The 26,588-nt window shown below is 35.2% G+C and overlaps 4 protein-coding genes across 6 annotated transcripts; 2 read left to right on the top strand and 2 right to left on the bottom strand.

The window, feature by feature from the left end:
- Positions 1-43: 43 nt before the first annotated feature.
- Positions 44-5,906, bottom strand: LOC101251251 (uncharacterized). Of its 2 annotated transcripts, none has more exons than XM_010315154.4 (4): positions 5,585-5,906; positions 2,216-2,307; positions 402-802; positions 44-317 (listed from the first exon to the last, which is right to left on the bottom strand). In XM_010315154.4, the coding sequence occupies exons 1-3, from the start codon at positions 5,735-5,737 to the stop codon at positions 403-405; spliced, it is 645 nt and encodes a 214-aa protein (XP_010313456.1). In that variant the 5' UTR covers positions 5,738-5,906; the 3' UTR covers positions 44-317; position 402. The 2 variants fall into 2 exon arrangements, with proteins under 2 accessions (XP_010313456.1, XP_004251193.1); XM_004251145.5 differs by having other exon boundaries at positions 44-308.
- A 628-nt stretch (positions 5,907-6,534) lies between these two features.
- Positions 6,535-9,614, bottom strand: LOC101251545 (uncharacterized). The gene is made up of 4 exons (XM_004251146.4): positions 9,456-9,614; positions 7,582-7,686; positions 7,180-7,304; positions 6,535-7,030 (listed from the first exon to the last, which is right to left on the bottom strand). Exons 2-4 carry the CDS (start codon positions 7,661-7,663, stop codon positions 6,797-6,799), a joined length of 441 nt encoding a protein of 146 aa, XP_004251194.2. The 5' UTR covers positions 7,664-7,686; positions 9,456-9,614; the 3' UTR covers positions 6,535-6,796.
- Positions 9,615-11,080: 1,466 nt separating this feature from the next.
- LOC101255958 (sulfite exporter TauE/SafE family protein 3-like) lies at positions 11,081-15,180 on the top strand. Its single transcript, XM_010315304.4, has 12 exons — positions 11,081-11,850; positions 12,653-12,812; positions 12,899-13,099; positions 13,181-13,245; positions 13,497-13,527; positions 13,638-13,717; positions 13,794-13,880; positions 14,006-14,056; positions 14,143-14,364; positions 14,460-14,553; positions 14,628-14,768; positions 14,876-15,180. Exons 1-12 carry the CDS (start codon positions 11,635-11,637, stop codon positions 14,959-14,961), a joined length of 1,434 nt encoding a protein of 477 aa, XP_010313606.2. The 5' UTR covers positions 11,081-11,634; the 3' UTR covers positions 14,962-15,180.
- A 1,005-nt stretch (positions 15,181-16,185) lies between these two features.
- LOC101244454 (transcription factor MYB3R-1-like) lies at positions 16,186-26,532 on the top strand. Of its 2 annotated transcripts, none has more exons than XM_019211094.3 (12): positions 16,186-16,328; positions 18,688-18,895; positions 19,726-19,774; positions 20,488-20,545; positions 21,065-21,159; positions 21,484-21,587; positions 22,199-22,327; positions 22,457-24,155; positions 24,525-24,844; positions 25,016-25,130; positions 25,255-25,458; positions 26,032-26,532. In XM_019211094.3, the coding sequence occupies exons 2-12, from the start codon at positions 18,786-18,788 to the stop codon at positions 26,158-26,160; spliced, it is 3,012 nt and encodes a 1,003-aa protein (XP_019066639.2). In that variant the 5' UTR covers positions 16,186-16,328; positions 18,688-18,785; the 3' UTR covers positions 26,161-26,532. The 2 variants fall into 2 exon arrangements, with proteins under 2 accessions (XP_019066639.2, XP_069147699.1); XM_069291598.1 differs by having other exon boundaries at positions 16,197-16,328; positions 18,701-18,895.
- The last annotated feature ends 56 nt before the right edge of the window (positions 26,533-26,588 follow it).

Genomic DNA, 26,588 nt, shown 5'->3' with positions numbered 1-26,588 from the left:
TTCATCCAAGAACAAAATATAACATTAACAAAGACAACAGATATCAGTGGTTGATAGCAAATCGAATTCAATTTCTCAATAAAAAGGAAAATGTCATTCTCAAAATTAACCTCAAATGTCAAATATGAGGCTGGAGCAAGGAGGGGGGTGGGACTAAGGAGAACAGTATCAATCAAAATGTAGAGTGGATACAGATGGGACCATAATAGCTATGTTAAGCTTCAATGGATTATAGAGTAGCTTGACAAAGTGCTATCACTTTTACTGAATCGAACTACCAATTTCCAAATCGACACTCTCCAAGATTCCTGTAAATACTTCACATGTCTCTATAACTAATATCACTATTCCCGATTAACAAATCCAAGGCGTATCACTAGTGAGATAAGGAAATCATCTACCTTACTCCTTTTGTTCCTTTAAGCGCACAATGTTTTTCAACCATTGCTTCCATGCAGCATCTTCTTGCTGTTCAATCCATGAAAGGAACGAGCTATCAAGCAAGCAGAAGAAATTGACGTAAAGGAGTTGATACCTAACTGGTATATAGCGGAAGTTGGCCACCTGGACAATAGGCCATATACCTCCCTCTAGTATTAAGGCCGGAAGAAAATCTCTCTTCACACCTTCAATAACTTGAGCAGTATTTTTGCCAGTGGAGTAACCCATGTATGTGAAGAAGACGAGTAAATCCAGGGGCCCAAAGATTATACCATCAAGTGCTACTTTTGTAGCAACAAACCGCAGGGATTTAGGTTGCATTTGAAATCTCAGTCTTATGACGCGATCCAACCCTTCATACCTAAACAGATAATATAGTCAGATCCATTCACCCCAAACATTACAGAAGTAAAAATTATCTGCAGTCTTTTCAAGTATAACTCGAGAATATTACTTCCAGTTGTCACAACATAACAGTAATTTAATGCTCTAGCACATCAAAAAGTTAGTTCCCAATGCACATCGTAACAAAACATAACATCACTCTACAAGAGACATAATTCCAACAAATCCTTTTTATTTGGTTTTGCATATTGTCAGTAAAGCTTTTGTCACCACAAGTTCAAGTACTTACGCCTGTCGGATCTACTACTAAATAAACTAGTGAAATTTTATTTGGCAGGAAATCCAATATCAGGAAAAGAATTCGTCTCAGTCTGACCCTGATTTAACAAACTAATGACAGTTTATTTGGCAGGAGAATCCAATATCAGGAAAAGACTTAGTCTCAGTCTGACTCTGATTTGGATGCCAAGTCTTCAAATAAATTTAGTCAAACAGACTAAAGGGAGGAAGAGGGCACAAGTCTCAGTACTAGTTAAATCTATGAGCATCCAGAGATTAAGATAGAATTTAAACCTTAAAAAACTGCATAATTAAGAGCACAATACCACAAGGCCCTAAATCTAAACTATAACTCCGGTATTTATCTATTAAATGTTCAAACTGGATCCAAAATTCACTAAATTCTACTTCAATGACGTGACATAAATCAATAGATTAGACATTTTGATTGTGGTCCTTAACGAGCCACAATAACGTTCTAATGCTTCTTTGATCAAAGCTTTAAAGAGATAGATGCGAAGGAAGACATAATTCCACTATGCAATTACTGCTAAAAAAGAAAAAATCTTTCTGCTAACCAACGTAAAGTTGCAGGAAGCTCATTTTATCAGAAGCCAAGATAAGAAATCTATCCAAAATTTCTTATTTAAAATAAGGTTCAATCATAGCAACACATATAAGAGCCAAAATAAGAGTACACCCCTCTGTGGCATTACTGAAAGGTTATGCAGCAAGAAATTGTTGAACAAAGTATAGCAGCAAGTATGAAATTGACCTCAAAATTACTAGTTAGTTACTGAGGTTTTCTAATATATAAAGATTCTAGATTAAAATTGATTCACATCAAGGCCCCATTTTGAGAAACCTCAAGAGGATAGTTGTGAAGGCCAAAGGTCCAGCTAAATTTGAGACTACATCTTTTACTGATTTGATATAGGAAACAAGTAAATTCTTAATACAGAGAACATTTGATAACTGTGACAGAACAATGCCAGTATGCCAGACATGAGACAACCCCTTGAAAAGAAATGCACCCCATGAAGTAATTACTAATCAAAGGATACTGCTAATCAAAGACAAAACAAGGTCCTCCGTGAAGGGTGGCAAACCAGTGACCTACATAGAAGCAAATGAATAAAGAAAGATCTACCAGAAGTGGCCAACGGGTCCAACAAATGCAAAGCCGAACAAGCTCGTTGTGGCAACTCGTCTCCAGTTGATTGCAAATTCTTTATTTTCATTCTGCAGTTAAGAACAACATTTCCCAATAAATAATATCAGAGGCAGTCCAAAAGGGCTAACACGGCTATTACAAGAAAATCAGACTGCCTAAATTTTTAAAGAGTAGATTCATGCAAACAACTTCAGTACAATTAAAATAGAAAGGGATCAGATCTGTCCAGATTTCAGCAATCACGAGAACTAACAAAGATTGTAGCGAAGGACAAAAAGAATGGGGGGAGGGGGAAGAAAGAACTTACAAAGAAAATTGACCTTCCCCCTTTGACAAGCAAACATTGAGTAAATGATACTCCCTCTGTTTCAATTTGTCTGTCGTAGTTAATATTTGGACAATCAAAGGATGTTTTCTTTGATCATACTTACTAAATACTTTTGATTAGTTAACTATTATGACTCATAGAACTTATAATGTAATTCTAATATGAAAGTTTTATTTCAAAAAAAAAAGTTGAAGATTATATTTCCGAATTCTCTCCAAATATTAGTTAATTTGACGCTCATACTCCGAATCAAGCCAAACAAATTGAAACAGAGGAAATAGTTGTGTATCAGTAATGCACGAAAAACGGTTAGTCCTTCATTTTGTTTCTTTTCTGTTAATTGAAACAGAAACACTCAACCACTTATCTAACATGCATAATAAGAAAATTCTGAATCAGCATTGCACTCCTCAGCAAAACTCAGAGTTGTTAAAAGTGGGATTGACCTAGCTAGCTGTTATTTATACTAGCTGCTTCATCTTGCTAAGGCAGAGCTCCAGTGCACACATCAAAAGGTAAGGTGTGTGATGCAATAAAAATCAGCCCATTATTGCTTTTTTACAAAAGGAAATTAGGTTAAACGGTTAAACCATGAAGCTTGTATGCCCTGTTATGAAAAAGGCAACACCAAACAACAAAATATAGCAGCAAAGTGTTTAATTATTACATAAATAACAAGGTTAGTGTGTAAGAATAGGAAATTAGAATGTAAAGGAAAACTAGTAATTAAGTTGGAAATTAATTACTAGTTTTAAAATAATTAATTTCCTGTTTTGAAAAGGCAACACCAAACAATAAAATATAGCACCAAAGTGTTTAATTATTACATAAATAACAAGGTTAGTGTGTAAGAATAAAAAATTAGAGTGTAAAGGAAAACTAGTAATTAAGTTGGATATCCCGAGAAAGGACGACAAAACTGGTCGTGAACTCTATATTAGAAACTTAAAATGAATCCAAATTTTCAACGGTTTTCAGTTTAGTTGACATGGTTCACCTTATATGTATTTAAACTTAGAACTGTATCGTTGTATGTGAATCCGAATTTACAAGGGTTTTAAGTAAGTTTGACACCGGCTTAAGCTTTATATATATTTAACTAAATTGTAGTTTTTCAGTCCACTGAATGTTGTTTGTTTTACAGTTATATTTTGCAAATTCTTCCAAATTCACTGTTCTTCAATTAAGCTGATGAACTATCAAAAAGTACCCTCCTAAACATTCTTTATGGGAGGGCCAAAAACAATGAACGTGGATACGACCAGCCTTTTTCATTTACGAGTTGAACAACAATGAAAGTTCTTCCGAGTAATACCTTTGACAAATTAAACTTCAGAAATTCCGATCTGCAGTTCACATCATTTCCACTCAATAAATGAGGAATATAGAAGAAATTAAATATTTTACCTCGTCAATATTTTTCCTGAAGGGGATCTAGTCAATATTTCATTTTGAACTTTTTTTTTTATCAGAAATGTATCTATGAGCAAAATTTGGACCAAGAAATTTTGAAGTGATTATCCTAATCTTCTCTATATCGTTCCGATTTTATCATTCTGTGGATGAATTAATCACTAATAGTAAAATAATAATCAATACAAAGAATGTGTCCTCAACTTGTAATTTAAAAGGATTGTAAACCCGTATCTTGGGGTTTCGTTATAAGGTTGTCAAGGCCCAAGGGAAAGAGATTTTCTGATTATTAAATAAAGTGAAAACTGCATGCCTCACGCAAAACAAACTCAAAGTTTAGCACTTATAAAGATTATTAGTAAGCTCAGATGAAAGAGGAGTAGCAATAGGACAGAAGATAAAAGAGGAAGGGTAAAAGAAAAATGGCATGTTTTGTTAGGAAGTAATAGAAGAAGAATGGAGGATGTTGAAATACATTTCCAAACACCTCGGAGAGTGGGATAAACACAAGGGAAGTAAAATTGTTTAGCCCCGTTCCTTTACCCTTCCCTGCTCCCTCCTTCAACCAAACATTGGTAGAAGCAACAAAAATATGTTTTTTATGAAGTAAGTTGTTTCATTACCAGCATCAAGAAGATGCAAAGAGTACCAAAGTAGATATGCCAGCTCCATTACATAATAAAAGTTAGAACCTAGAGCTAGCCACAAAATCAAAAAAGAAGCAACAAAAATGTTGTAGCAAGATGGTAGGAGGCTGCAGAATATACAAAGTGCTAGCATGTCAATTTTATACTACTCATTGGTCGATGATGCTATTTAAATAACTCTAGATGATAAGAATAGTCTTTTGTTGGTCCAACTACTCTTAGGTCCTTAGGGTACAGATAAATAAGTCCAAACTGGAAAACAGGGTACGGAACAATTGAGATCTAAACTCCTCCCACTACGATTCGACCATCAATGTTGCTCAGACTCTCCAAACACGTCGATGGATGCTTGTTAGATACTCCATAAATAGTGCATTTCGAAGAATGCAACACAAGTGCAGCAACAATTTTTGATAGTCCAACCAACATAGTCAACCATCACCTCTTTATCCCTCAACAGGAAAAACAACAACTATATCTTATGGGTGCAGCAACAATTTTGGAGAGCCGGAGCAACATAGTTAACATGGGTGCAGCAACAATTTTAGAGAGTCGGAGCAACATAGTCAACCATCACCCTCTTTATCCCTCAACTTAAAAAACAACAACCATATCTTCCTCTCAAACTAGTCAGGTCGGTTTTATAAATCATATAAATTTTGCTTTATTTGGATTTCTCTTCTAAAGGGGCACCAAGCTAGGACTCATACAAATACCAAACATACAAGGTTGTTGTTACTCTTTCCTTCCTAACAACTCCAAGAAAATCCACATACTAAAGTCCAAACTAACTACCAGATCACCAAAAAATCCATGTACTAATACACACACGAGAAACAATGAATCATATGCCGCTTTATTCCTCCAAAAATTCAATCTTTACCCCTTATTCCAAAACCCCATATGCTAAATTGACAAGAAAACAACCCCAATACACCAAAAAAGGGAAAAACTTACAGAATGAAGATGATGGTGTTTCTTTGCTGTATAATGAGTGACGGCTTGAGCAGATACATCGCCGAGACCCCATATAAGACCGGAGCTGATGACCTGAGTCTTCACCGGATGTAAAGCCAAGCAATTTTGGTACCATTTCCACAACCGCAACATGTAAAAGAATCCAAACCTAACACACAATGCACAAGAAAGATTGAATATTGATGGCTGCTGCTAATTTTTGCCTTTCTTTTGACCCTTTTTTGACAAAATAAATCCCAATGAAACAACCCTTTTCTTCCCCTTTCTTCTCTCCCAATTATTACCACTCTTATTAAATATCCTCGTTTCCGTTCATTTTTACTTATTCGCGTATTTCTAAAAATAATAATTATATAATAAAAAAAATTTACTACCATACATTTATTTACTTTTATTTGTCACACAAAATTTTATGAAAAATATTAAAAAATTTACTATCAATACATCTGTTTAATTTTATTCGTCACATAAAATTTTACGAGAATCAGCTCAACTGATTTTCGAAGTCAAATTATACTCATTAACTCAATATTTTAAATTTCGATAATAGAAGATTATACAAAACAATTACTTCTATATTAATAGGATTAAAAGATACATCTTAAAACAAAATTCTTAATTTTTGAAATGCAAAACGTGACAAGTTTTAATCTTAACAAAGAACTTTGAGGTATAAATAATTAATATTGACGACAATTTTTTTAATATATTAAAATTAACAAATAGAAATGAATATCTATTTTTAAAATATTCTAAAAAAAAAAATGAATGGAAGAAGCTAAATCTCTACTGTATGCCCAACAAAATGTGCTGCTCCTTAACTTCTACAGTCCTTATTGTTCCCTTCTATTTGTTTTTCATTTAGCATATACGAGTCCGCAACCTGTAATTAAGAGTGAAACAGTTTCACCACTATATCACAACCCATGTTGGTAACGTACACGAATGCGCGTAACGCAGATGATGCTATTTATTTCTTTTAGCTCATCGAACTGAACTATTTTGCACTTCACCAGTAACAATAAGTGCATTGATTCAAAACAAGTGAAATATGAACTAGAGAATACAAGGCAAAAATAACATTGTTTCATTAGCTTTAATCTAGAGGGGCTGGGTTGCTTTCTGAAATGATCTCAGATCGTTTTCGTTATTATACTCGTGCTCCATGAATGACTCAACGGTTAGAGAAGCTTAAGTTGCTGTGTTGAGCTCGGGAGCTCCAGTACTCGAGTAAACTGGGTGAAGTACATGGCCATCCTTGGGCTCAACATGAACCCACTTGCGACCACTCAACTTGTGGTGCTCAAACTTTACACAACCTTCTTTCAGAGCATAGAGTGTGTGGTCTTTCCCTATCCCAACGTAGTTTCCAGGATGGAATCTGGTTCCCCTTTGACGAACAATGATATTACCAGGTATCACTCTCTGCATCCAAAAATCGGTATCATAATAAGAAGATTGAAGAGCGCAAGGAATTGCCTTGAAGGCATGCGTGGTGCACAATGGTTTTGTCAAAATTTCTTTCAACGACATAATTCCATTGTCTCTATGTAATCAACGAAGAGAATCCTTACCTCTCCACCAAATTTCTTCACCCCTAGATTCTTTGGTTTTGAATCACGGCCATTCTTTGTGGATCCTGCTGTCTTTTTCGTAGCCCAACGTTTAAACATCAAGCTCAATCCATCCCCAGATACATCTGAAGTTGTCACAAGCAAAACATAGATCAGAAAATTCAAAGCTTGTTAGTGTCATTTGTTTGAGCTTTTGCACAAACTTTTTGTTTGATGAAGTAATTGATGGCATCTAGTAGATGCAGAAAGAGTACAAAGTGAAAAGAAATATAAATCAGCTCCCTGCAGAGAACAAAGTCTAACCGTTCTTTTTTTAATTAGATTTTTAAAACTGAATCAGTTCATCAAACAATTCTATTTTGAAAGCCGATGCTTCATGAAAGAGTACAATGAAATACATACCACTAGGGGCACTATATGTAGGTGTTCTTGATACCAGATCTCTGATATTTAACCTCCTAAATAATGATGTTGCAGTGTTCATCTTGTCATTCACCAAGCCTGACACTGAAGATAACAAATAATAATGTATGTTAGAGATGAACACTTAGCCGATGCATCAGCTTCAGGATATGCAACTAATAAATAGTTGTATTTGGCCCACAGAAAATAAAGTATGAACCCCAACAATAGTAAATTAAGCATATGACAAGGTAAAACGACTGCATTCCTGCACTTTTGCTCTCCCCTCCCCTTTCGTTAAGCTCCTTGGTGCATTAGGTTATTAATCTTTGTGGTCTCTCTAGATTCTTCAGTCACTTTACTCCTCAACCACATTTATTCTAGTTGAGATAATGAAATGTTTGAGAACCATGAGGTCTCATGTTCAAATCTCAGCTGAGACAAAAACACTAGGTGATTTCTTCTCTTATGTCCTAACTTCGGTAGGCAGAGTTACCAAGTATATCTCTAGTATATGTTACTCGTAGGAAGTTCTTCCTGCTGCTGCAAGTTCATCACACAATTTTTTTTCTTTTTGGAGGTTTGAGCAAGACCAAGGTTGCCTGGCTTGATAATTTGAAGTTTCATGAGCAAATTAAGAATTCTTTTCTTGGACGGTGAAGAAAGAGAGTGTTCAAGGGTACCCAACTCTGTTTGGACATGGAAATGCGAACTCCAAAGGTAGTTTTTCATCAGTAAGGAATAAGATTTTTTTTTATGACATAAAGATTTCAGTGAGGGATGATATTAAAAGACACATGATCAACTGATCCTGTTGAACCCAATGATCAAAGTTGGATTTGAGGACGAATAATTTGGCTTTGGAATGAGGGGAGCGGAGGGAGAAAAATTTGTGGTAGTTGACATGTTAGGTGTTTGACCAGGAGAAGACTCTGATACCTTAATAGAGCAAGAACAATCAATATTGAGTGGCAGAAATTTGTTTCCCTGAGGAATATACACGCACAGTAAACAAGAGTTCAAAATGCGTAGGAAGATAATATAGTTACAAGTGATAATAGACTGTTATTTTCTGTGACTGTGAGTCTATCCTAATAGAGAGGAGCGACTGATGAAGCATTCTACAAATGTTAAACAAAATTGGGTAGAAAGTTATGCATAACAAGAAATAGTAATTATCATGTTCTCCAGAATACTAAACAAGACACAACGACCCATCTGGATGAACTGATTCTGCTTTCAAGGATATATTAGACTGGTTGATATCGAAATAGCTAAAATTTCTGATGGCCAAAAATCCAAATTTCTCTAACAACTAGAAGGATCTGGTACATGATTCAAAACATATGACTGTCCCAAAGGACTGTACTCGCGATACGAGGATAAAGAATTCCATCTTTTGTCCCAAATCATTTACAAATTAACTTTATAGGACAACACAGAAAAATAATCAACACTCAAATGCAGATTGATGTAACTTTGAACAAGCCATTATCGAATAAAACTGAAATAACAGCTGATTTCCTAGTCACTGGAGAACCACAGAGTTCACAGTAATTGATTACTACTACTAAAAACAGATCAGTGCACCTCACATCTTCAAACTTTCAGTTAACTATGAATACACTCAGCTCCAAGGGACTCAGTTTTCAGTACTCATACAGTTAGACTATTTTAGCCTGACCGTCAACCTAACACAACACTTATGCAGCTATACTTCACACCAGCGAAACTAAAGCACAAGGAACAATATACATGGAGAGTATTGCAATTCAATTTACAATTCGGAGCTTATTATCGGGAAATCAAATGGATTAGGGTTTTTGCCTAGTGAGAGAAAAATGAATACAGCAAGAGACAAAGGAGGAACTTACCACTTGATTTGCCGGAGAAGGAGACGGAAAGGAGGAAGCTCGCCGGCGGCGGAGAGTGGTCTAAACGCGCCGAGCAATTTCAAATCGGAGCTAATATCAGTCAGTAATTGGATCTATTATAAGTTATAACCCACTAATAGCTTTTGGGCTTTGAGTTTGAAGTCCATTGGGCCTGTCTTCAATCTAATCAGGCCCAACGTGTTTTTTTGGGAGAATTACGCGGCTAAGTAAACATATACTATTTAAATACTCATTATAGTTACAGTTTGCTATAATTATCATTAGCGACTAACATTATACATTAATTACATGGGTTGACTTCGACTTTATATAATTAGTCAAGTTTGTATATGTATAATTTTTCACGATATACAAATACATATGTATAATATACAATTATTTAATCTATATACATATACGATTCACCTCTCTCCCACTCTCTGCCCCTCTATCGCTTCCTCCTTCTCTCAATCTCGCTCACCTCTCTCCTCCCTTTCCAAATCTCTCTTGCCATATATACATATGCGTATGTATAATATACAGTTATATTAAATTATATACATATGCAATTCACCTCTCTCCTCCTCTCTAAACTCTCTCGCTCGCCTCTCTCCTCCCTCTCCCAGTCTCGCTCGCTCATCCCTCTCCCAATCTCTCTTGCCATTTATACAAATACATATGTATAATATACACTTATTTAACCAATATACATATACAATTCACCTTTCTCCCGCTCTTTCCCCTCTGTCTCTCACCTCTCTCCTCTCTCTCCCAGTATCGCTCGCCTCCCTCATCCGTATAACATGTAGCTACAAATTGTAATCATCAAACTATAACTATATAGAGTAATTCATTATTTTTAAGTGGCTATATGTGAAAGTTTCCCTTTTTTTTCTTTTTGCAACCAATATGATTTTATATTTTTGAAAAGACTCAAATATGTCATCGAACTTTCGTCATTCGTTAAAAGTTTGGTCCATCTATGCCATTACCATTTAAGAAAAGGCTCATTCATGCCATTATTTTTTAATAGTGGTTTTGCAAAATTATTTTTGATACGTGATCAATTATAATTCGGCCACGTCATTAATTTTTTTAATGAAAACAAATCAAATTTTTGAACCAAATTGAATTAAAATAACCCACCCAAATTTTAAAATATTCCTAATCTTATTTAATAAATATCTTTTATCCCTTATACCAAACAAGCACTTACACCTTTGTTTAGATGGTTGTTACTAGTTGTATTGTTAATTTAAATACCATCTTTATTTCGATTGCTACTTAAATTTTATTGTATCATATTGTTTAAACCAGTCATTAGATAGCGACAAAAATTTTTTATTATGCGTAACGACTTATTTGGCGTGATCAGATCATTTTACCTTTACTTATTATTTAACAATCCTATTTCATTTTTTATCCCATCTTTTGATAATAGCTTTAACTGTATCCTATTTCTCTCGTAAATTTATCGTTCAAATTATTAATATGTAACATTATATAACGATACGAAACGATACAATCTATCTAATAATATTTTTCATCAAAACTATTCAACAAGATACTCATAAACTTTGTTGTTTCATGCATTTATCATGCATTTCATATTGTGAGACTCAAAGAGACCAAAGATCCACTCTTTTCTACTTCATTTCTCTCCTTCATTATTTTCCTTCATTTTCTCCTATTTCATCTCCATTCACACCACACAATACCTCTTCTTTCTTTAAAGACACAATCTTTATACTTCACTTTCTCTTTGGTTGTAACATTTCTCATCAACCAATCAAATCTTTAATTAATCCCTCACTTTCTAAGTAAAAAATTAAAAATATTGGTTTAATATACATTTTGTTTTCTTGAAATTTGTTAAAATATAAAGAAAAGATACATACTTTGTGTTTAGTGTTCGAAATGGTGTAAAAGGGTAGTTTCTTGTTTTTTTTTTCTTTTTGGGATTTTTGAGGAAAAAGTATATGTATTCTGTGTAGTGTTTGAAAAGGGTGAAAAAGGGTAGTTCTTTTCTTCTTTTTTTTTGGGATTTTTGAGAAAAGGTGTAATCTTTAAATTGTTAGAAGATAAAGAAAGATATATAGTGTGTGTATAGTGTTTGCTAAGGTGAAAAAGGGAGTTTCTCGATTTTTTTTTTTGAGAAAAGGTGTAATCTTTGTTTGGAATGGAGGGATTTGGAGGAAAATTTAAGATTTTAAGGCCAGTTTTGTCAATTTTATGGAGTTTTCTATTAGCTGCTGTTTTTGTATCAGCAGAAAGAAGAATCAAGAGGGAAGTTATTGAACAAAATGCAGCTGAGCTTTCAGATGCAGATTACCTTTCAGCTGTTGCCAACTTCTTATGGAGGCCTAATAAATCTGGTTACCAACATGTTTGGCCGGTAAATTTCGGAATTATTGGTTTGATTTTTCATGTTGATTGTTGAACAGTTGGAACTCTTTTTTTAACTTGAATCAAGATAAAACATACACTACTTTTGTAGGATCGGACAGGTACTAAAGCGTCCAAGCAACATAGTTTTTCATGACTGATTAGTTTGTTGAGTATAGGATTGAATTAGAATGGATATTGAGTATTCATATAGTCGATCTCAACTAGTTTGCATTTGAGGCACAGTTGTCGTTGTTGTTGTTTTGTGAATATTTGTTTGATCAGCGATACTGATCAAATAAGATAAGCTTCATGATCGAGCTACGAGAGAGTGAATGCAACACTTAACCAAAAGGGAGAAAAGTTATTAGTATGCATGCAAGGGAACACTAAGTTATTTTTTCCATGTATATTTAGAGGCAATGTTTAGTTCTTTTCTCTTTATTTTAGAAGCCATGGAACTTGCATGTCATGATGTGTGCTTACTTACTATTCGACATCAAGAAAATCAAGAGTAGCTTGGATGTTCAGTTAGAAATGAACAAAATTAGGAGAAGGAACCCAATGAATGGATAAAACTACAATGTCCATATGTACCTGAGCTGATGTGGAGTTAATGTTCCAAATTAGTATGTTAATTTTCCATTTGAGAGTTATACATAGCAGAGTGCTACCGACCTCCATGGAGAATCTGAGCTATGATTGAGCTGTTGAACACATGCAATATGTGACGTATGGTGTGCCTCGTATGGACTAGCACTTTAAGTTTATAACCACCTTGATCTCTGTTGATATATGGGGTGTCATTGCAGGATATGAAATTTGGATGGCAAATTGTTCTTGGTTCCACGATTGGATTCTTGGGCGCAGCGTTTGGGAGTGTAGGTGGTGTTGGTGGTGGTGGTATATTCGTACCAATGCTTAGTCTTATTGTCGGATTTGATCAGAAATCAGCTACAGCAATTTCAAAATGTAAGATTAAGGACAATTTCAAAAGTTCTGTTATGAACTTTTTTCTCCTGGTTAAGAGAGTCTTCGCTTCTGTTTCCGGTTGACAGGTATGATCATGGGAGCTGCAGTCTCTACTGTTTACTATAACTTAAAGCTCAGGCATCCCACAATCGCCATGCCTATTATTGATTATGACTTGGCTGTGCTCATTCAGCCAATGTTGATGCTTGGCATTAGTATTGGAGTTACTTTCAATGTGATATTCGCAGATTGGATGGTTACGGTTCTGTTAATTGTTCTCTTCCTTGGTAAAGCATCTCTCATAATATGCAACTGGTGCTTTTAAGTTATTACTCCTACACGACTTTGATTGTAAAAGATTGTTCCAGGCACGTCAACCAAGGCCTTTCTAAGAGGGGTTGACACATGGAAGAAAGAAACTATTGTGAAAAAGGTTATCATCTTTATATTGTCGGAGTGTCCTGGTTTTGCGATGCAGTGATCAGTGATCTGTACACTACTTTATGTTCTTTTATAGCATGTTAGAATCTGTAATCTTATATTGGTTCTTTCTTATGCATTCTAACACATGAAGTTAATATCAGAGATTATTTATCGAGTCAGATTCTAGTAAGACGGTGTTAAATTAGTCATGCATGTGAAGTATTGGGTTTTTTCTAATCATCTGTTTTTTTGTTACTTCAGGAGGCTGCTTCTAAACTTTTACGAACAAATGGTAGGTTAGGAAAATGAAGTTTTTTCTATTGTATTAAAAGTTTAGAGGGCATTTGACCTCGATTTTCCTTCTCGTGGAGATTAGAGTGTTTCTTTGTTGCATTATGCCAGGCTCGCGTGATGAAGCAGAATACAAGCTCCTTCCTGGCGGTCCAGCCAATGGTGCTGCCAAGCGTGCAGCTGAACCACGGGTGACTTATCCTAACTCTCGAAAGGAGAATTATATTTCTCCTGATATTATAACTCTATAAAGCCATGTTATTTTAGGTTCCTATCGTGGAGAACGTTTGCTGGAAGGAATTTGGACTTCTCTGCTTTGTTTGGGTTGCATTTCTAGCACTGCAAATTGGAAAGGTTTTCATTTCTTATCGTTTTGGCTTTGTTTCAATATATAGGAGTGACACTGTTGAATTTTATCATTTTTTTTTTTTGCTTTAGTACTAATCTTGAAACTCACTGGCCGTGTACGTTTGGAATAGATTTACACATCTACTTGCTCGGTATGGTACTGGGTGGTGAACTTGTTGCAGGTTTGTATTGGTTATCTCAAATTATGTTTGAAGCAAACTTCTAAGACACAAAGTAATTCTTATAATCGGTATGAAACGTCCTGCAGGTCCCAGTTTCTGTTGGGATATCTTTTTATGAAGCTATTAGCCTGTACAAAGGATGGAGAAGGATTCAATCCAAGGGAGATGATGGCACCGATTTTCGAGTGACACAACTGATTGCTTACTGCTCCTTTGGTATACTAGCTGGTATGGTTGGTGGACTTCTTGGACTTGGTGGAGGATTTATCATGGGTCCACTGTTTTTGGAGCTCGGCGTCCCTCCTCAGGTTATGTTAACATGAAAAGAACATCACCATCTGTCATCTGGTTTTCGTGCTTTCATTTCACGTCTCTCTTAACGTGTATCATATCTCTTACTTAGGTCTCAAGTGCTACGGCTACCTTTGCGATGATGTTCTCCTCATCAATGTCCGTGGTTGAGTATTACCTTCTAAAGCGTTTCCCGGTTCCTTATGGTATGAACACAAAAACACATCTGTTCTATCTCATCCATAACAATGCAGAACTGATCATTGGATCTTCGTTATAGCTCTCTACTTTGTTGCTGTGGCAACTATTGCTGCTTTCGTTGGGCAACACGTCGTGAGGAGGTTGATTATTGTACTAGGACGCGCATCGCTTATCATCTTCATCCTTGCCTTCACAATTTTTGTGAGCGCCATATCACTAGGTGAGTATCTAGTAACTTGACACCAGCTAAGTAGACACTTAAACTTGTATACTAAAAAGGACACACACTCATCGTGTCTGCATTCATTTGCTTCTTCGTTTTAACAGGTGGAGTCGGGATATCAAATATGATTGGGAAGATCCAACGCGATGAATACATGGGATTCGAGAACCTTTGCAATTACAGGATTTAAGAAATGGTGTGAAAGGAACTGGTTCATCAACAGTTGATTTTACTGTTAGAGATTTCTACTCCAGTAGAGCAAAATGTAGAAAATTAACAAGTAGAGATCTTTTTGTTTATGATTTTTCAATCTTTTTTTATGAATTTTTCTGTTATAAATATTTCCATATATTGAAATTCTGGTATATTTTGAACACCAAGAATAATAATGCAGAGGAGATTCAGATAAGTTTTTTTTTTTTTTTTTGGCATAATATTGTGTCACAAGTATATTGTTAAAAAAAAAAAAAGAGAAATATTATTAGATTTCTTAAAAATAAAATTAAAAACAAATAGCAATCAAATCGATAAATATTTTGATTTGATTTGATTAAAAATCGACGTAGACAAACATTCATCTTTTTTTTTTTTTTGAAGAATGACAACTTTATATATATTTTTTTCAAATATTTTATACATAAATTGTTTAATTATAGAAGATTGTGATATATTTACTCATTATAACAAAAAAAAAAGAACTTGGCAAAAAATATTTGACCATATAACTTGGCATTTTTAATAAATATTTTTGACAATAAATTCAAATTTATTAACATGGCAAAAATGTTTGACCATATAACTTGTTATTTTTTACAATAAATTCAAATTAAATATATTGGGCCAAATTCTATTTTTTGAAAATTTTTTAAAACAAAAATCAACCTTAAACTTTTATATTTTATAAGAAAATCACACCATTACAAGCTATTCACTCCTTTATAAGAGACCTAGAGTTTATACTTTATGAGTTTAATTTATTACGAAATATATTGATTATAAAGTAATAAAATAAATTTAAGTGTATTTTTAATATTTTTTAGAACTTCCGAATATAAATCATAATTTTTTATTAAAATTAAATATTTTCCACAAAAATTATGACAAATCACATGGTCAAACTTTATATTAATGATGGTTAATTTTTTTTGGTTTTTATGATTAAACAATTAAGAAATGAATATTTGTATTTATGATTACAAACCCAAAATAAAAAAAGGAAAAAAGAACCGGTAGTAACAGGTAGCAAGTAGAAATTACCGTTAGACTTGAAAATTTTGAAAAGTTACTAAAAATAGATACAATCTAACGGTTGAGATAATCTCGTCAACTAATAATTTACCGGCAACCGGTTAATCATAGGTTTTTTCATCTTCATCAGCATTCTTCTGTCATAATTTGAATACATAAACCCCCCACCCACCCACCCCTCTCTCACACCCCACCCCACCCCATACCCCCAAATTCTTCAAAATTTTTGCAGATCTTGCTGAGTTCATCACACCATTGATTTCTTGGAATTTCAGTCTGATTCGATTGAATGATTCGAAGCTCATTTCAGTTAGTACAACTTTTTTTCTGAATCTTTTTAAAAAATCTTGGTGTTTGAGTTTGAATTGTTGTTGATGATTGCTTGAATTGTTGAAAAAAAATCAAATCTTGAATGGGTTTGGTATAAAAATTGCATCTTGAAGCCTAATTTGATTTGATCATCTGATTTTAGTATGGGTTTTCTGTTGATCGGATAAATTTTGTGCTTTTTTAATTTAGCTAATGTCATTTGATTTGGAGCTCTTTAGGAAACAGGTAGAGCCTAGAGGTAAGGGTCTGCGTAGACTTTATCCTCTCGAGACTCTACTTTGTGGGATTTCAGTAGTATGTTGTTGTTGTTCATTTAGTAGATGATTTTCTTGAATGAAATGATCTGATTTTAGTATTTATTTTCTGTTGGTTGGATAAAATTTTATGCTTTTGTTTCATTTAACTAATGTCATTTGATTCAAGGGTCTTTAGGAAACAGGTAGAGGTAAGGGTATGCATAGACTTTATGTTGTTGTTGTTGTTCATTTAGATGGAATTGTAATTGAGAATTTTCTTGAATTGTTGAAAAAATCCAAAATTTTGAATGGGTTTCATATAAAAATTGCATCTTGAAGCCTGATTTGATTTATGGATCGAACCTGGAATTAAAGAATCCCAGTGAAGTGATCTGATTTAAGTTACAAGGTTAAGATACTTCCATAACATAGAAATGACCATGACAACAACACCAATTACGCCTCAACCTTAAGCTAGTTAAGGCCACCTATGGGAATGCTAACTTTCTATATAGCTTCATTTAGGATCCATTTCGTTCCTATGTTCAGTAATTTGAGTTTCTTAAACTAGATGTTCTCCACAATTTCTGTTGTCGTATAAATATCTAAATAAACTAAAGAAGACTCGTAGAAAATAGTAGGCCTAAAGTAAGCATGACACTATGGCTAAATCTTTATCTAACTAATTGTATGCTTATAAAGATACTTTCCTTGTTTTCATTTTTCACCAAGTCTGCATCGATTCAAGAGATTGTTGGTCTTTTAAGACAACTTCATCACCTGTGATTTTGGTCAACTTAGTCACTTTCAACATCTTGAGTCATCATATTGATTGGTTTAGACTCTAGATAGGACATGAACCATTAAAAGTGACTTTTTCCCGTTGTGTTTACTTGTACTCATGGAAGGGGGAATGAAGAACGAAAAACATTATGTTACCTTGTGGATGCAAACTTTGGAGACTGGAGTACATAAAGAGATAGGAAGTAGGGGTGGGCATGGTATGGTGTTGAGAACTTTGTTTCAGTAATTTAGGTACAAGCTAGGACTCGTGGAGGTTGGGGGGTGAGAAGTGATTACGCGTTCTCACTAAAATCATATTACCACAAAGCTTTTTGAGAGAGTTGAGTTGGTATTCCACATATTCAGTTTGGTTTTCTAGGGGGCCAGGTGTAATTCTTCATTTGGTGGGTTGTGAAGAGAGCGATTCAGACATTGGAAACTTGAGTAAGAGAAAGACTACATATGTTAGACTAGCTTTATATGTAGATGTTCAAACAAGTATTACATATGTTGCATTTTCGGGTGACCGTATGTGGTGGATTGTATTAAATGACATGTTTGTGTCCTTGGAAGAATATGGAGAGTTTGCTGGAATGGGATATTGCCCGTGACCGACATGTGAATCCTATGAGAGGAGAGAAATAATTTTATATATGTGATAAATAACCAGTTTCTCTTAGTGGGTTTTTGGTGCACCCATGAGGTTCTATTTTTATGAAAGATTCGGTGTCATTTGTAGAGAAGCACATTTTTGTGTAGGTTTTCAACTTTTTTGGCAGACCCATTGTATACTGGAGTCATTCCACATTAATAAAAAATTTACCTTATTGAGGAAAACACCTTGTTGCAGATATAAAATAGATAAATAATGACCAGTTCGAACACTTCGATTATTGGAATAAGAATCATTTGATAATTTATGAGAGTTCATTTTAAAAATATAACTAGTACATAGAGGACGATAATTTTATCCAAATGTTCTTGTATTTGATGTACTCTGCTCGGTTGATAATTCTGCCTCGTATTTTTCAACTATGCAAATTTGAGGTGAAAATGTTTACATATGTACATAACAGAGGCTTACATTATCTTTTGGATTTTGTTTTTTATTTCTAGCAAAAATCCATTGCATAGACTAATTTTTAGGTGCTAGGAATAAGGATTTAACTTGTTATGCTTAACTTTTAGCAGTAATCCAGGTTGCTCATTCTAAAAATGTAGCTCATATTGAATGCATTATGATGCTTTAGATGCTATTATTCCATGCTATTCAAATCATCTCGGTAGAAGCCATCACATTATCTGTTGTGCTTTAACAGTTCATGTTTTCAGAAGATCAGATAGTATCTCTTACATCATAGGGGGTGACACATAATGTACTTGGGAAGACATTTTCTAGAGAACTTTCGAGCTTTGGATGGATTATCAAGATTTGCCTTTGTCTCAAGCAACCATGGAAAGTGATGAAACAAGCAACACCCCTTCAGATGATATCAGTAGTCTGCAAAGTTCTCGGCCTTTGCATGGGTAATTCTCAAAGACTGCATAATCTCATCTCTTGTTTCATTTTTTTTTGGGTTTCATTCTGTGCTTTTGTAATTTCCTTATTGAGATTTTGCTCTATTTTACACAAACCCTTAATCCGGTTGTTCATTCATGTCACATAAGATTAAAATGATGTTGACCTGAGATCGAGTTGAATTTTGGCTAGTCACATTGGTTTCTTTGACTTATCCTAGGTAGTTAGAAATCAGAGATGCATCGGGAAAAAAAGTAGGTGAGGATGGAGGAGAAGAAGCAGTAATAAGATAGTTGGATTACCTCTATAACATATTGGAAGACATAATATAATATCTATGCTTTTCGATGACAAAAATAGCTGTCTAATGCTCAAACCGTTAGTCTGCCTGGTGCATCCCCGTCAATAGTACATGGAAAATAATATATAAGGTCTGTTCAGGTTTAGTCAAGTTACATTGGATTCTTTAGCTTTTAATACGTAGTTAGTAGTAGTTATAAATATACAAACTACATGAAAACAAGTAGAAGAATGGGGAACAGAAGACAAGAAACAATGACAAGTTTGCCGTGTCACACCAATAGCAAATGTGATATAAGTACTTAATGTTCAATTTAAGGAACTACATATAGTAATCTCTTTCCTTTCCAAAGTATGGCACCATGTCCACCTATCCCTTACTTTAAGGGTCGTTCTGTACTTTCCATGAAAATGAACTGAATTGAAAGTTATGTTTGATTGTGAGATTTGAGAAGACTATCATATTCACATCCTTTGTGTCATCATTTTGAACTTCCCAAAAGCTTCGGATTTTTTATTAGTCCTGCTAATGTTTCAGGAGGACGAGTGGTCCTAAGAGACGTTCCAGTCACTGGACTCCCGAAGAGGTAAGCAGGCATTTCCTAATGATCTAGAAAAATGTGCATGAGTTTCAGGGTTTTCTTTTGGTTTTATGTTCTTCTAATCTTTTTTTGGGTAATCGGGGACTTATTTTTACCCCCACCTTTATATGTGTAATGTTATATGTTATGTTAAAGTTACAAATAATCTAGCTCTATCTGTTTTTGGGGAGGGTGGACTTTCAATTCCTAGTTAACATGGCATGAATGCTGTTATCCAATTAAAACTAATTGTCTGTGCCTTCGAGGAGAAGACACTCAATTATGCTTCAAATGGAAGTTCGGAATTTTTCTTGCATAAAATCATTTATGTGATGGATTAGTGTACAAATCTATTGCAATTTTATCCCGTTTGTTTCATAGTTGTAACAGCATTTATGTTTGTATGGGAACTGTGTTTCACTGACAAGGATTATTTGGGTCATTTTTAGTTCTTTTCTGCCTTCCGTTAGTGATTTCAATCAAACATGTTGGAAAATGCTTGGCTTAGTAACTGCAAAGTCATGGATTTAGTAATGTTTTTTTGATGTAATACTTCTGGTTTTCACTTCTCAAACCCAAGTCTGAACTCTTCGTTCTTTTGATAGTTTCTCAATAAATTTTAAGTAGTGAAGTACTTGTCGGAGACAATGCAATATTATACATTTACGTTTTAAATCTTTTATGTTGTACTGAAGTGTAAACTTCTTATCTCCTTGCAGGATGAAATCTTGCGCCAAGCTGTCCAACAGTTTAAGGGGAAAAGCTGGAAAAAAATTGGTAAAAACACTGTTCCTCTTCAAACCTAGTATGTCTTACACTCTAAGAGGGGTGTATTGCTCATACTTCTAGGGCCTAGTATATGTTTGCTTGATGCAGTAAAAGTTGGAAACCAATAGCTTATAAGACTATGGTGCTATCAAGCTCCTGCAACAATTATTCATTGCTAACTTGCCTTATTTGTTCTACTCATTTAGCTAGTCATACTTTTCATTATCGTTCTTAGAGAAGTGCTTCAGGGTCATCTCTTCTGACACCATATACGGATGAAGTTACTGAATAAGCTAGAACATGCTACTCTTGTGGAGAAATATTTTTTCTGGATGAAGTTTTTTTCCAAGGCATTAAAATCTTCCTTATAGTACTTGTATGATTCGTTTGAATTGGTTAACCTACAACTGAAGTTGAAGATCTTTGTCACACCCAACGGTAACAGCAGAGATCTATTTGACAAACACCGCCCAACTATTAAAGATGACAAATGTTAAGTGCTTACCAAATCTTAAGTTTTACTTGCAGCGGAATGTTTTAAGGATCGGTCAGATGTTCAATGCTTGCATAGGTGGCAGAAAGTTCTTGATCCCGAACTTGTCAAAGGTTCATGGTCTAAGGAGGTAAAAAAGTGCATTCCTATTTGGCCTTTTTGAATCATATCTTAGTACTCCTTTTGTCCCTTTTAATATGGCACTGTAGTATTTGCAGAGTTGAGCTGAGATTTTCTCAAGTCATTTCCTAAATATTTTAATTTTAATTATAGAAAATGACGATTTGTATTACTTTTCACGTAATTTCCTAATGCATGTTTTATTTTCAGAATATGTGAAATCATTGTCAGAATTGACCATTGTTATCCACAACCTGTCATTATTTTTGGGACAGAGGAACTTGTCAGCCATGTCCTTATGTTAGCTAATTTAACTCTTTCAACTTACGTGCAGGAAGATGATAAGCTAATCGGATTAGTTAACATACATGGCCCCAAAAAATGGTCCACCATTGCACAAGAGTTAGCAGGACGTATAGGAAAACAATGTCGGGAAAGGTAAGCACGCCAATTTTTTGTTCATCTAAACAAATGAATGTATCTTTTTTTCTTCTATGACAGAGTTCCAAAGTTCTCAAAATATTAGGCAAGTCAGATGCCAAGACTGGTGGGGTTCCAACTTCCTAATTTGACATTATGTTCTCACTTACCTCGAATAAGAAATTTTTCATTCGTAGCTGCACTTTTAACATCACAAGATCACCTTATGCAGCTTTCCTGCAATGAACTTAGATTTTTCAAGCTTATGCAACTGATATCTTCCTATCTAATTTTATTTACTAACTGGTTAGAAGTTGTTCCTCAGCTTATATGACTCAACCAGTCTCTTAAAACTTAAAGATATGCATGCTGACGGCATGAGATGCTAGAGGCGGATAACTACTGCTACTTTCTATAGAAGAATAAGTCATTTTATATGTTGTCAGGAAATATAACTTGGTAACATGTATCCTTTGACTCAATAGGAATTTTGTGGTGTCACATTTCTTCTAGTTCCTTTGATTCATTAACATTGAGGTTGCAGATCACTCCTGAAAGAATAAGCTTTTAATTCACCCCCTTTATATGACTAAGAATGTTATAATGATTACTATGAGTGAACTTTTCAGATGGCACAATCATCTGAATCCTGCTATTAAAAAAGAAGCTTGGACGCAAGAGGAGGAATTGACTCTAATTCGTGCCCACGAAGCTCATGGAAACAAGTGGGCAGAGTTATCAAAATATTTGCCTGGAAGGTATTTTGAGGGTGTTAATTTTATGCTGATAAGAGCTTGTTTCCATCTAGACTTCCTTTCGAGTTCTTATTCTCAGCATTCTTTTAAAGTTTATAGTTGACATGTGAAAACTCTTATGGCTAATTTCAGGACAGACAATGCAATTAAAAATCACTGGCATAGTTCTGTCAAAAAGAAACGGGACTCATATATAGCATCAGGTTTACTTGCACAGTTACCCACTTTGTCTAATGTCAACCATCAGAACCAATCAATCCCTTCTTCTTCTGTGATGTTGCATCAAACTAGTGAAGATGAAAGTGTTCACAAAGAAGGAGCAGAACTGGAGGAAGTTATGGAATGTAGTCAAGGTTCAACTCTTGCTGGCTGTCCCCAGTCTACAAGTGACTTGGGCAACACATTTGTGCATAAAAGAGAGAACGGGGGGATGTCCATGGAAATAGTACGTGAAAAGGACACAAGCTCTAGCGCAGCACCATGTCCTACGTACTATACCCCAGCTTTTGAGGATGTTGGTTGCTCAATGCAAGAAGTTCCCAGTGAACTTGTGGATTCCAACTCCCTTGAGCAGCATACGTTCTCACATGACTGGGGCAATTCCACAGGGAATGATTGGCAGTTTAATATGGATGACTTTACGGAGTTTATTCAGGAATCTTCGGGACATTACATGCAGTGTTTGAATGGCAATGAAAACCATGATATGGTAACCAATCCATTGCAAAATGCAATGGAATCTGGAGCAACTTCTAATGCAGGAAACATAGTTGAGGGTCCATATAATCTCAATGAAATGTTTAATCTCAATGAATTGTTCGATGGTAGCAGGATCGAATACCCTGAGGTAGGAATTCCTCAATGCTCTCTGCCCGAAACTGGAGTTAATGGCAGTGGTGAACCTGCAGATTCTTTAATTTACCAATCATCAAACAATCAGATCCCTGAATCAGGAAATATGGCTCCACAAAACTGCAATGATTTTGAAGCTTCAACTTATCAGCAGTTTTCTGTTCCTTCGCACTTTTCGTCTGAGGATAGATCACTTGTGTTTGGTATTGCTTCAGATCAGTTCAATTATCCTCCTCTTGAGAACCCAGTTCAAGAGTCCTTCAGCAGTAGATGTGATGGTTTTATATGTCCAAGTGAGTTTGGCAGTCCTTCCAACGACAATGGCATAGACAATGCCGTCCTGAAAGATCATCCTGATTACACGAAAGATTCCTCAAGGTTAGAAGAACAGAAAGATGAAGGAGCTCTATGCTATGATCCTCCTCGCTTTCCAAGCTTGGATACACCTTTCTTGTATTGTGATCTTAAGCAATCTGGTTCAGATACACAGCAAGAGTACAGCCCTCTTGGCATCCGCCAGTTGATGACGACTTCTACAGACTGCTCTACTCCATTAAGGTTGTGGGACTCACCATTGCGAGCTGACAGTCCAGATGCTATATTGAAAAGTGCTGCCAAAACTTTTACTGGGACTCCTTCTATATTAAAGAAGCGACAGCGTCACTTGGTGACACCTTTATCAGAAAAGAGATGGGAGAAAAAGCTAGAAAGTGATCTCAATCAGGAATCATTCTCTAATATGGTTACAGAATTTCCCCGAGTAGATGACATGTTTGATGAGTCGGCAAATGAAAAAGCGTCTACTGAAGACAAAGAAAATCTACATCCATCCTCAGAAGATGGAAGAAAGGAGACAGGTGATGGAGTAACTGGACTTTCATGCATTGGAAATTCAGAGAGACAATTAGATGGTGGTGGTGCTAACTACCATAAAGAGCCCCATAGTGAATATGCTGGAACCAATGATGCAATGGGAAAGGTGAGTAATAATTTTTCATATATTTTTCTTCTCTGGCTTCACCTCTTTTTGTTTTTAGGAATGGGATGATGTGTGACAGGTAGGACCTCCATTCCAGATTGTATTTTTTGTAAAGAAATATATCCTTACAAGTTGGTGCTTGGGCATGAAATGGTTGATGTTTGGAAAAAAAAACAAAAGTTGTACTATTTGAAGTTAAGTTGAAAGCAGGTATTTGAAAGTTGAAGTTGTGTTTGGACTTGAAAAAAAATAAAATTAGTTGTGTTTGGAATTTGCTTTCAGCTGATTTGAACCGTGTGGTTTACAAAATAAACCATTAAACTTAATTTAGCTTAGATACAACTTTTGAGTTCTCATTCCTGTTATCAGGTAAAACAGCCTCCTGGAGTTCTGGTCGAGCTTAGCACAAATGACATGCTCTTCTCTCCTGATCGTTTCTTCACCAAGCATGATAGAGCTACAAGTTTAAGTATTAAAGCTTTAGGTAACCAGTATGCTAGACGACTTGAAGCTGCATCATCAAATCAAGCTACTGTTTCATCCTCGTCTATTGTTTGCTCTCCTGATGTACTTGGAAAGAGTCAAAGCGGTGCTTTCATAGCCACATCAATGCAATATACTACATCAACTGCATTGGAGAATACTACCGAAAATTCTGAAAATGTATTTGGTGCTGATACTTCAAACATGTAAGATTACTGCAATATTTGTTTTCCTTTGCTTTCTATCCTTTTTTTTTTTTTGTTACTTATCTCCCACAAATTTGTACCTGTTAGTCCATTTACCTAATGATTGGTTTAAAAGGAGTTTTGCTACTCCTTTGTTTCTTATGATTTATTTACCTAATTAATGGTTTACAGCTTTGGAGAGACGCCTTTTAAAATTAGTATTGAATCTCCTTCAGCATGGAAATCTCCATGGTTCACGGATCCTCTTCTGTCTAGCCCAAGATATGAAAAAGAACTTACATATGAGGTATATACATTATGTGTTCTACTCAGTGACTAGTTATCTCTGTGTTCGGTGCTTGTTGGTAATGGTGCATTTCTGTGCTCATGTTATATTGCTTTGATTTGTTTGTTTTTCCTTTATTTGGTAGGAATTTGCGTTTCTTCTGAGCCCCGGTGATAGAAGCTATGATGCTATTGGGTTAATGAAGCAATTAAGTGAGCAGACTGCACCTTCAATTGCGGATGCCCGTCAAATCTTGGGAAGTGAAACTCCAGAAACAATCCTGTTGGGAAGGAATTCCAAGGAACAAAAAGCAGATGAAAATCGTACCCTTCTGGCTTCAAATGCTATGGTATGTCTGGTCCCTATGTCAACATGATTACAAACATTTTTTCGCAAAGTGATCTATCCTTATACATTAGCCCTGCAATTTTTTGTTTAAAACATTTCTTTTCGTCATTTCTCTCTAGTCTTTATATCCTGTACTAATTTTGGCATGTTTCAAACAATAACCTTGCACTTTTCACTCAAAAACACTTACTTTCCTCTTTTTATTTCTACTCTTATGCTGAAAACTGATTGGAAGTAACTTACACTGCTCATTAGAACGAAAGAATCGATGAGACAATATAAATGGTCATTTTTCAAGTAACATCCGTTTTACTTTGGAGTAGAATGTGGAAATTGTGTAAGTTACGGCTTAGGAACATACTTTCTTGTGTAGCCTCACATAGTCTCTAGTATAGTAATAATTCTGTCGAGTGTCACTTCGAAGTCATCCAAAGTTTGGTTTTACTTGAAAATATCCCTGACTCAAGCTTACAGAAGCAGAATGACAATAAGAGCCTGAATCTGTTTATCTGGTTATATATCGTTCCACAGCCATGATCGTTTGTTGATTTTCCTACTGTTGGTTCCTCTGCAGAGTGAGAGACGCACACTTGATTTCAGTGAATGTGGAACACCAGGAAAGGGAAACGAGACGACTACCAAATTTGGCAGCAACGACAACGTTTCAAGTCCTTCCTCCTACCTGTTGAAATGTTGCAGATAGCAAGTACTTTTAGGATAGAAGACAAGTTTTCTTCCCTTAAAGGTACTTGTTTGTCGAAACATATTAGATTATATATTCATCCATTAAGCGTAATGCTTCATTCCCCTTTGCTAAATGCGAAAGCCAATATAGTACATTCCCTCCTCTTTGAGCTTCCTTTCGCAAGAAGCATGCTACTGTAAAAATGGGGAGAATAGAAAAGCTGTGTAGATTGGCGAAGTTCAACTTGTTTGAGACTTAGACGTAGTTGTTATTGTGATTGTCATGTTTCCGATATGTTGAAATTACTACAAAGGCACAAAAAAAAAAAACTTATTCGTACTCGTTGGTTGCATTTGCACCAACCAAATGAATGCAAGACATTTTGTCTAACTCCCAACTGTCAAAACTCCATATCTTCGTCCATGTTGGCTTGACGCGAGTATTTA

Source organism: Solanum lycopersicum, chromosome 11 (assembly GCF_036512215.1).
Source record: "Solanum lycopersicum chromosome 11, SLM_r2.1".
NCBI classification, from domain to species: Eukaryota; Viridiplantae; Streptophyta; class Magnoliopsida; order Solanales; family Solanaceae; genus Solanum; species Solanum lycopersicum.
Note: the sequence above shows the minus strand (reverse complement) of the source record. Positions and strands in the feature narration are given on the sequence as shown.